The 12,297-nt window shown below is 36.5% G+C and overlaps 1 protein-coding gene across 1 annotated transcript in view; it reads right to left on the bottom strand.

Annotated features, from left to right (window-relative positions):
• LOC110171554 (F-actin-uncapping protein LRRC16A) overlaps positions 1 to 12,297 on the bottom strand; it is a 43,358-nt gene that overhangs the window by 24,755 nt on the left and 6,306 nt on the right. The window contains exon 3 of the mRNA XM_055163874.1: positions 2,235 to 2,285. Coding sequence (XP_055019849.1) covers positions 2,235 to 2,285 — 51 coding nt within the window. The remainder of the gene's footprint in view (positions 1 to 2,234; positions 2,286 to 12,297) is intronic.

Here is a 12,297-nt window from a genome sequence, read left to right as displayed (position 1 = left end):
TTAGATATAAACACTTTATTCTTTCAAACGAAGAGACCAAACTTTGCTGGACTGAAAGATATATCCCCTATCCTTGAAACTAAAACAAAACAATAGAGATGAATGAACGTGTGTTTGGGTTTGCACTGACAGGTTGTAGGCCCTGCAGCTTCTCAAACGGAGCCAAGCCATCAAGAACAAACCCACTGAGATGTGTGCAAGAGGCTAGAGGGGGAATTCACATGCTTCTGAGAACAGAGAAACAAACATTTTGCAGGTTTACCGCTATTGACGCCAAGACTTCAAATAGAAAATCCACAAGCTCCCCCTAAAACTACAACATTGACACTATTTACAGCTCTGGTTTGTTTAAAAAGTTACACATGTTTATGTTCAATGGCTCACACGTACAGTCCAGTCAGCCTGTATAAAGAAGACAGATCTCCATTTTGTTAATCGTAAAACAGCAATATTGATCTGAAACAGCTTAATAACAGAAATAGCCCATTGACTTCCTGTTCAAAATTGGAGACGACAGACCCTGTGTGGCATTGATACATTTTAATTTCTGTGTTTTTATTGTTGAAACAAAAGTTATGTGGCATTTAAGAAGAGACATTATTGCTTGCTTTGTCTGGAATGTTTCACAGTATGGTATTAAACCTTTGTATCTTCACGGAGATCAAACCAGACCAAGTTACAGGTCAGATCTGTGGAGAGGTGACACCTGCTCACAGTCGGAGTGCCTGTTTTTCTAGGTATTTTTTAGCTTTAAAATCATTTGTAATTTAATAAATGTAAGATTGAGTTGTTTAATGTCATACTGTGGAATATTCCAGGCAAAGCAATGACATGTCCATGGAAACAAGCATGTAATGAACCCCCAACCAAAAAGTTACAAAGTACAGCTTTAAGTACAGAGCAGTGGGCAGGGATATAGAAAGAGGGGGTAAGAGTGTACAAATTACTACTGATTATTAATACTGTTTATATAAAGACACAAGAACCATTGAGTCTTTTGTTAATATGACGGTTAAGCATAACCGAACTTTTCAATAAACATGAGACCGAAGATGAACTACCAATATAAATAGGTTCAGTTGAGGCAATGGAGAAACCATGAGTTCTGTAAATCTGCCAAAAGAGGAAATATTATGGGGAAAGATACATGGGTTGTGCTCACAAATCTTTCAGAACTGGAATATTCCATGAACAAAAAAAGGCAAGTATAAAACGGTAGTGCAGAGAGGAGGTTGGCAGAGTACAGAGGCCACACTGAGGTAGGACAGATGCTAATCTGACTGTAGTCACAAGGGGATTCTTCTTAACAACACTTGAACACAGCTAAACAAACATACTCAGTACATAGAAAACTGGTGACAGGAGAAAGAGGGCCAGTGGAGCACTCTCTGTGGCCTCCAATAAATCCATAAATCACTTTTAAGCTTCTAATCAATCACCTAAAACTTCCCCAGGGGCCTGTTATTGACTTGGAAATGAAGCTGTTTGAATGGCACAGCACCAAATTTAATAATGTGAAACAGACAAAAGATATTGTGGACTTCTACACTTGTGCAAATTACTTTTTCATTTAGATCGTTGCGTTCACTTTTCTGTTTAACGCCACAGGGGATTAAAGCCAATGAAGCAGTACAGTTAACTAGCACATTTATTCAATCCTTCAGTCCAGTGTAACTTTTAGCACTCATTTCTGCCTTAGTTCATATTTCCTGACAGAAAACATGTTGAACTTTGTGCCAGTTTTTGTTTCATGTGGATAGGACCAGTAAATAAACAGGCATTAATCACAAACTAGGACAACCACTTTGAAAATAACACTTTTACCAGAGCATTCTGACCTGCCCTCCACCTCAGTTAAGTTAAGAATGTTGTGAGATCACATGAACCCAATGTTTCAGCTAAATTCTGAAAAACTGTCACCATAATCACAGCAGTTTAGGCTATCATTGTACTCCATGTAGTACTTGTGTACAAATTTAAAAAAATGTGCCCAAGAACTACTCTGTATGTTAAATACTGTGGTTTTGGTGCTATATGTGACAACAGATGTTCAATACCTCGCAATGTGCAAAAGAATTCCCATCTGTGACACATTAGACCAGCATTTGGGGGTATAAAAAGCATTGGACAAAGTATGTAATTTTCCGCTTACAAAATAGCTGATATTTTAAACTCAGTCAGCCACAGACACAGTACTTAAACTGGGACCAAATAGGTTTAAATGTGATGCTTACCTTAGCGGGAACACGAGCCGTCAAGAGGTACACTCTGTGAGATGCCAGTGCCTGTGAGAGATCAGAAAGAATAATGAGCATGTAGCATAAGTACACAGTGCTGTAAATATACACCAGTCTGAACCAAGAAACAAGGAAAACAAAGGAGACCGGAGGACTCAGGTTGACTCAACGACATGAAAGACATATGACAATGAGACATGCAACCACAAATTTTTTTTAAATTGACAAAGATGGATGTAATAAACATTCAAATACAAAATATAAAAACACAAAGATGACAAAGTTTTAGAGAGTTTTTTTTTTTTAGAGAGCATGCATGATTGAGTCACATGGCACTGCAAAAGGTTTTCTTCCAAGACAGAGGTAGGAAACTATCAAATTCAGAAAGGTCAATTGGCTGGTTTAATTGTCAGAATATTGAGCTTCCTGTGGTTTAAGGCTGACAGCTAAAGCTATTTTTGGACATACCCAAGAATTAGAGCTGCAGTGACAATGCTTGTCAGAAATATCACTGTTATTTTTCGAAACTAGATAGAACTGGTAGAACAGAGATTGCACATACTTAGAAACTTTTACTTTTACTATAATTTTGCTAGACTTTTGCAAGTTAAAGAATGAATATCAAATAATTTTAAATAGCACAATACAACAACAAAACATCTTTAGTACAACAGGCAGTCAAAGTAAAACTGAGGACAAGTCAAAAGGTAAAAAATAAACACACACTATGTATACAAGATGATCTGGTCTACAAAAAATATATACTGACCAAAATTATTACCTGAAGGAATAAAATATTAAGGCCGAAACTTAATGCATCCCAAATGCACAAAACCATGTGAAGTCAGATCAAACAGCATCTAAAACTGATTTTATTTATAAATGTAGTGTAGGCTCAATAAATAAAAAAGATGGACTAGCAGACTCTGACAGCCCCGGGTAGGCTCCTGTGCATGCGAGGGCTTTGATGTGATAGACACAGACAGACAGCGCTGAGTGACCACGCATAACCTCCACTACAGAGCAACAAGCAAAGAGATGGTTCAGGTTTTTGTAGCAGGCAGCTTCACAGGTTAAGAAATTGTATGACTGTAACACACGATTTAAAGAGCCTATTAAAGAGCCTACGCCATTTTCCGATCTGTATTCTAATGTTGTTTCCTCATCAAAAACATACCTGGAAATATGGTTTGTTTCATTCACACATTTAGCACACAAACCCTGCTTATTTAGGCTGAGTAAAAGGTAGCTGTTAACCTGAAAACTACCACTACGTCACATCACAAAGTGGAACGGAACATTCTGAGATTGGAGACAGACTAATAATAAACGGATTACGCAAACATGTGTGAATGAAACAACACATAACTCCAGGCATGTTTTTGAGGACGTGACAACCTTTTAACATGTCTTAAAGCTCACAAGAATCCATTTTGTGTAATATAGGACCTTTAAACAACTTAACAATATACTTTTCATTTGATTATATTAAGCTCATTATCTGTTTTTGTAGCATTCAACAGAAATTTTGATTTATCTTCTATGACTCAACATTGACTGTATTGCAATTACGTTAATGAGTTTTCTAGAGTTGTCTTTCTTTGTGCTTTTTGGAGAGGACATTACATCCCACAAATCCATCACCCCGCCCCTCCACTTTGGTTTCTTTCTTGCTTCCTCCCTCCCTCTCCTCGCTCCCTCCTTCCGCGCTCTCTCTCTCTCTTTGAGTTCAGGCCGAGGGCTTTACTTTGAGCCAGAGTTTCACATGACCACCATATTGCCCCCAGCTTGTTTGGGACAACCAGATGGCATGATGGGTACATCATGGCTCCGAACACTAACTGGACATCTGCTAGGGGTCTCAGAATTACAGACATACAGAGATAGAGATTAGTGATACATTTGTAAGTGTTAAGGAAAGTTAAGTGCTATATATTATCTGTTTGAAAGTACTCTGCCAGATCAGACATTAAATATAACGCCTTTCATTTTGTTTTTTTCCATCTGGGGTCGCCTTAGCAAATGCTGCATTAACTTCCAAGCTTGCAGTCGTTTGCGTATTGATTTGGCATAGGATTCACATCAGACAGATTCGCTAACAACACAATCATCTATTTATATATTCTTGAGACTGGGACAATTAGATAGAGTGGCCGCAAAATGTAAAGTGTACATTAAAATATTATATTAGAATTAGTTATCTTACTTTCCTTATTTATAGAACAGGTTAAAGTGAGAGGTAGTCCAAGTTTACAGATAGATGTTATCTACATTTTGACAAAAAAGAAGAGTTTCAACATTAAAAAGTCTGCATGCACTGGCATAATAAAAATGCAGTAGTGTTCAATTTATTCAACAAATCAATGTCCAAACTTTTATATTTCTGCCAATCCCTCTTTCCCCATTTTATTTCCCCACATGAACAACCATTGAGACAGACAGTGGTAACCATGGTAACAGCCGGCCCATGCTGCACACACTGTATAAACTGATGGACGCTCAGTCACTCATAAAAGTAATGCTGTGGACCTATGCCAATGAGTTTTTCACCTCAAAGCAATCACAGTGGTGTTGACTTGACTCTGTATCCCTGCCACAAGCAACTGGACAATGTTTTATCTGTAACCACTGAGTCGGAGAGGAAATACCGATCTGAAAAAAAGGCTTTCTTCAACCATCTCAAGGCGCATTCACACTCCACAGGACCCATCACTCACAATATTGCTACTGCTGTGGGAATATTGGGCTTGGAAATTCTACGTTTGAAGACACTGACATTTAAAATACAGATCAGATCGATTTTGGGCAATGGCAATACTGTAAATAGTAAATAGTCATATTTTTCTATAGCGCTTTTCTACCTTCAAGGCACTCAAAGCGTCAAGGAACCGCTCACCCAGTGTTATTTTATGAAAACCAGCATTGACCCTCGAGAAGATTCATTGAAAATAGTTAAGTTAAAACTATTCATATCAGACATGCTTTGTTACTTTCCGTTATTTGTGGGTTTTAATGGCAAAGTAACGGACAACATTGTAATAATAAGTACTATAGGGTTGAGAAGCATAAATACAGATGCTACTTGTGTGTAGTATAAAAGACTAACAATGATCTGGCTGTCAGCATACACCAATGGAAAGAAGGTATTTTTAGGTATAGAGCAAATATTTATAAATAAGACAAGAATTAAGAACAGGATATACAGGAAAAAGAATATAGCGCTGCATAGAGATCAATTGGTTGGTGGACCACAGAGAGGCTGCAGGAGAAGAGCAATGACTTAATAGATTGTAAGTGCTGTTTTGCTGATAAGGAGCCACAGCTTAAATCCAATCACAGACCACATACTAATGAAGGCAAAGTGTTTGGAAGCTATTTCATCTATGTCCAATTCAATTCAGAGATGACCATATCTTTGTTCAGATCAACATGTTGTGGGATCAGCAGTTTACAGCCATTTTTCCTGAAGCACTTATTTCTATTCTTTGATGGTTATTTAATTTGATAATTATTTTAGCAGAACGTGTAAAGTTTAATATTTTCTTTAAGAGGAATTTGTGTAAACAGTTTGCAAATGCCTGCTTTAGAATATGCCCTACCAACAGACCTTTTTCACAACAGCCGGAAGTGCCATGGTGTAGGGTAAACTTCACTTATGCTTTTCTATGGCAAAATATCTGTGGAAATGTGTCGCGCATTTTCCACCAGATGTATAAATCTGCCTACCCATCACCAAATCTTCATCCAATAAAGTCCACAAAGGGAATATTCTGTCCATGAAGAATTTATCCACAACTATCAAGGTAAGAAAGACAAAAATGTAAAGGCTAACAATGACTAGCATTAGTGAACTACTCCTGAGCAAAACTAACTATTTTATTATGGTCATGAATAAAACATAAATAACTTGTTAACTCAGACTGATTCTACATTCGAAATTAAAACTCGATTTCATGATGTTGATATTAGCATAGATAGAGACATTTATGCAGTTTAAATGCTTGATATGTAATCTGTGAACAAACTACACACATCTCTCCATCTATGCTAATATCGACATCATGATCATCATCGATTTTTAATTTTAAGTGTAGAATCAATTTGCAATTTACTTATTAACGAATTACTCATTACTTATGTTTTATTCTTGACCATAATGTTAGTTTTGCTCAGGAGTACTTCACTATTGCTTGTCATAGTTAGTCTTTACATTTTCATCTTTCTTACCTTGATAGTTGTGGATAAATTCTTCATGGAAGATTTGGTGATGGGGCAAATTTATGAAGCTGGTGGTACACAAGACATTACCACAGATATTTTGCCATAGAAAAGCATTAACGCAAGTGACATTTGCCCTACATTGAGGCACTTCCGGCTGTTGTGAAAAAGGTTGTGGTTTGGCTATAAAAATAAACATTCTAATGATGTAATGAAACAAATTCTTGCAGCTCAGTTATGCTAATTTACCCTGCATTTGAGAACAGAAATGTGTCAAATAAATTGTTCACTGCTGACAACATGTAATTCTCCAGTCTACGTGAATTGTTTATGGATGGTGCAACAGAGAGGCAAGAGTTCCCAGACAGCAGCTCAATAGACCAATATGGAACAATGCCATATGCCCTCCTCAGCATTGTTAGGCTCAAAGAAAAAAATCATTCATTCACAATTTGCATCAACAAACTAATTTCCCCTGTTATAACATTCAGTCTTTAATTCATATATTAACATAAAATAGATAAATAATATAAAATAGATAAAATAAATATAAACCAATTGCAAATGTCTTCCAGATTTGAGGGGTAACTGTAAAAATGTATAAAGCATATGACAGAACATTTAAGGTGCATATCTGAAGCCAGGCTTGTAGTAATCTGTTCTACAATAAATTGATTTTCTACAGCCACTACAAGCTGCTGACATGGCAGCTGAGGTCTCGACTGCAGCCTTCCAGTGCGCAAAAATCACTGCACAATTTGTACTTAAAAATGTAGTGTGGGACATATATACAAAATTGTCCAGCAAGAAAATGCAATATTATGTAAGAATAGTGTGTCACAATGCTAAAATTTGAAACTCCATTTCGATACCAAGAAAATGTTCAGTGCTCAGTAGTGATTTTGGTACCAGTTCAACAATAGACAGTAATTTTCAATCAAAATTAATCGTAGTATCTTATTTTTACCATGTAGTCTGATATAGTACTGATAAAAGATAAAGACTAAAGAAAAAACATTCCGCAAAGGTCCAGTTGCTTCCTATTTATGTATTTTTTCCCCAGGATTGATACTTGTTCAAATGAGTATCTATAGTCTATATTAGTTTTAATATCAATTCCTATCTGCATATACATTTTATAGCTAAGAGGTGGAGTGGCAGCAGATACCATACCTCAAAAGAACAAAACACAATGAAATACAGAATCCTGGTAGATTTTTGGGATACAGTGTTGAATCTCTAATTTACACAGCGATGCCCTTTCACATTGTGCCAGTAGCGGAGGACAGCATTAAAAAGAGACATCAATTTCCTTTTATCACTGCCATGCTTGTCATTATGGGTTTTACTGCTGAGGAGAGGAGCGTGGAGAGGAACAAAGGCAGGCCAACAGTGGCACTTCCTGAACGCGTGTGATTGGTCGCCGTAATCAGACCACAGCTGCAGCAGACTGAGTGGTGGCATGGAGGAGGAAAATGCTCTTCCTCATGGCATCACACGGGGACATGCCGGCTTGATGTTGCAGCCTTTATGACCATAAGTTATACAGTATTGTAAAAGAAAAAAAAAATCTTCACAAAGCAGTATGCAAACAATATAATCTACAAAATTACATTCAACAATCACAACAGTCAGTCTTTTGATAACAAGGTGCCGTTTTTACATTCATTTTTAAGTTGCCAAACCAAAACTTGAAGACTGTGCATGGGCAATTACAACCACAATTTTCACGTATGTTAAAAACAATAAAAGCATTCAAATATTTGCAAATTTTGAATTAGATTAGCAATAATTTTTGACTTTATCCATCATTGAAGATGTGCACGTTATATCTCAAAATAGATCCATATATCCATATTATTTATTTATAATTTTTTATATATATATATATATATGTATATGTTTATACATAGATCAGATGGGTCCTACTCACATTATATTATATTATCAAATTTTCCATTTTAGGTTGTGTATTGCTGCTTGCCTACCATACTAAATACATCCATTTACCAAAACCAAGCCTAACATATGTGGGGTTAGCTGGGGATTCAAGGGTTGCCAGGTTTAAACGCTACAGATTATAACAGCGCACATTGGCAGGACCTCTGTAATATTGGATACAGATCTGGGCTTTTACGAGCTGGTTACTCTTGTCAGGGGTGATTGAGGGGGATCCCAGAAGGCCATTGTCCCACTGCAGGTTGTCCTAAAACCCTGTGTGCGTTTCACTTACAGATAAGACGAAGAGCTTGGTTTATTCATCAGCATGCCAAACAGCACAATAGTGTAGAGGCGTATGAGTAGAGCTATGCCAAGAAGGCAGTATTTTGAAATGAAAAAAATCAATACAGAAGGGAAAAACAAACATGGATGGTTTAAAAAGTGAGATGTGTTTACAAACTGAATGAAAAGAAAAGTAAGAATGGGTGAGTGAGGCTTATAATATTTATGTGCCCATTGTCTTACTATAATTTACATAGATTTTATAATAAATTTTATTTATGGATGCAAACGGAGGTATTCTGTATATGTTTTAAAAGATAATATTCTGCATACTAACGTTTTAGAAGCAACACAATTTAATCACGACTACTCTTTTAAGTGCCATGTTCTTGTTTATAGGAGCATTTTGAGTACTTTTTTTGAATTGTTCATTGATATGTGAACGGTGTTCAGCATAACTGTAACTCATGGATATTTTTGAATACCTGTATGTAAATCAGAATAACAAAAAAGTTTCATAATAAATCAGGTCTTAATGTGTGTTAAGGAAAACTAATTCACGTATTGTTTTTATGGAGTCAATACTTCTATACTCTCAGTGTTTCTCACAATATTAGAGATTGTGGCATTACTATGAGTACTTTTTCCATCCAACCCCGAAGATAACTGCTCTCCACAACAAATTGAACCTTTTTCCAATAGGCTCCAGGTGACGAGGCACACTGGGAAGAAAGGAATGACAGAGACAAAGGCTGAGCACAGATGGGAGGGGGAGAGGTTTGCTTTGGTCTGGGCTGGTATTGGCACTGCCCACTGCTTGTACTGCCAGTGTCAATGATAAAATGAAGTCATTCTGGTTAAGATCACAAGGGATTGTTGGCTGGGCTCTAATAAAAAGGTATTCTTAGGATAACAATTATGTATCAAAGCTAAAGGATGAAAGAAGAAATGATGCAGCTCAAATAAACTGGATTTTTAAACAGATGATTGCGCTTAAGTAAATGCGTATTCCATGTCACATTAGAAATCATATCTAAAATATATTGAAACTGCTTAGGTCCAGTAAATGGTATCAGTATCACCCTTTTCTTTATTTTTTCAGCTAAATTATTTCCTGATAAGCCCTGATGAAAAGCAGATGCACTTGACTGCTCACAAAGCCCACTACAAAGTGACCAGGGTGGATACGGGGCGGGCATTTCCTCTGCACCAGCGGCCACTTTATGGGACTTGAAACCAGCAAAAAAAAAATACAGCTTACCTCAGCACGCAAAAGCAAAACTCAAACAATGAGTACAATAGGACACATTGCAAGACCATATCTTACAAAAATATATTATGGGTTGTGGTTTTTACATGTATACATTTTAAAAGAAGTGGTGCATTATATCGGGTTTTTACACACTTTTGGATACCTAGATGGACAGACTAGGGCTGAGAATCACCGAGTCCCTCATGATACAGGATACATGGCATTATCACCATAACATACATATTTTACACATGATATATTGTGTTTTTTAAGAACCAAATACATTTTAACAACTGTATTTCTTTGTTAAACCACAACCTGCATACTTGATGTGAAATACACCCATTTTAATCATTAAAACAGTGAATATGTCAAGTGTATTGCATAAACAAGTTTCCTTCCACTAAATAAGCAACAAAATGATAGTGTCGTCATATAACAAGACACTAAAAAATACTGTATCACCAAATTTGGTATCACAAAATACCCATATTTCATTATTTTTGCACATCCCTAGTATAGACAAGTATTCTTAAATTACTTAGTAGAAAAAAAAATGTCAAATTGAAAATGGCTGCACTTTTTATTTGCGATACGTGCAACTGCATAGCAAGCAGACAATAAAAAGGTTATTAAAGATATGATATAAATCTGAGCTAGGGGTTTGCATATGGCTGTAATAGAAAAACTGTGCCACACCATTAAACGCAGTAACATGAAAACCAGCCATGCAGCAAGCACATATGACAGCACTGCCCTAAAGTCACTCTGGTCATTTCACTGCAAAATTGCTGCTTGTCCCAGCCACTGTCACTCACTGAATCAGAGAGCACACCATATACAATGCAATACATGCTCCACATAGACCTGTCACAATAATTACTATATCGACTTACTGTTCAATAAATGATACCAGAGTCAGTATATTTTAGGGTCCTATATGTTTCGTAGGTACAGTTTCTTTGTAAAAGTGGGTAGTTTTGTGATATTTTTGCTATAAAATATGAAAAGATTTGAAAAAATAACTTCACTCGTTCATTCTGCTATTCATTTGTTGCAGTTCAGGTTTTTAAAATGGTACTGTCCATCTAAGCATTTATTTACTGGGATTATCTTGCATTATTGTTACTGTGCTAGTGGCAAAAATAGTTTCAGTATTATCATTTATCGCAGTATCTCTCTGTAGCAATATATAGTGCTTCAAAATGCGTTATCATGACTCCACAGCAAAATATAGAGCAAACCCATACATCTCCTCTCGGCTTTTGTCACTAAAGATTTATAGTTTTAACCATTATCATAGACGCCACATTGGTTTTGTACCAGCGGTTTACAAATGTCATTAACAGCAATCAATAATGGATGTGTCTGTGACCCCAAAACCCGAATTCAATAAGGCAGTAGTAGTGACCGCACAGTGCCTTGCCATTCCCACTATAGCAAGACCACAGTTTTATGATTCACGTAAATACAGGTTTGACCAATAGCTAATGGACATAACCGGGTTCAAAAGGTAAAATACTGAAAAAAACAAAACAAAACAAAAAACAAAAACAAAAACAGACAACCACTGGTCAATTCTATTACCGAGACTCTGAGTGACAATGACCCTGACCTATAGAATAATGAAGATGAATGACAGGGAGCAGGGCTCTGAGCTGATGCCTAGAAACTTCTCTCTGGGGAAGTCCATTTACCCTAACAAAATTCAGCCAGGGGACAATTTTCCATTAGATGATTTGGTGATAGGTTGCAAATTCACAGCAAGAGGTTGAAAAGTTAATTATTTGGGGTCATTTTGTCGACTTCAATCTGAGAAAGTGACACGAATAATACGGACAGCGATATAATCAGTGATAGCAGCCAGGGTCAAGTATGTGCTTCTGTGAAAGTGTGCATAGAAGAAGCAAGGAAGAAGCAAACTTTTAATCATTGCCATTTAGCCAAAAAATATTAAAATATATCTTCTTTCAAAGTCTAAACTCCAAAAGTTCCTACTATACGCTTTATTGACAGATGACCATTGATAATAAATCGATCTCAATCAAAATGAGATCATTTGCACAGCTTTTTTAAAGAAAAAATTGAAATATGAGTTATTATAAGTTTAAAACAAATATACTTTAGGTTCTACTATCATTGACTGGGCTCATACCACTGCAACAAAATTATCCCTAGACATCATGCGGATGTAATGTCCAACATAAATGCAAAGCAGGTCATGTGTAAAAGGAGACAGGCTCACTAAATATTTTTTAATCTCCAAAGTCATGTTAGAGCAGGTTCTCTAAGGTTCACCAATCTCTAGCCAAACAAGCAGATGAACAAAAAAGCAATGCACACAAGCCAGTATTGTTTCGTACAATA

The sequence above is a fragment of the Boleophthalmus pectinirostris genome, unplaced genomic scaffold, assembly GCF_026225935.1.
Source record: "Boleophthalmus pectinirostris isolate CB_2022bp ecotype Guang Dong unplaced genomic scaffold, ASM2622593v1 HiC_scaffold_6, whole genome shotgun sequence".
In the NCBI taxonomy this organism is placed as follows: Eukaryota; Metazoa; Chordata; class Actinopteri; order Gobiiformes; family Gobiidae; genus Boleophthalmus; species Boleophthalmus pectinirostris.
Note: the sequence above shows the minus strand (reverse complement) of the source record. Positions and strands in the feature narration are given on the sequence as shown.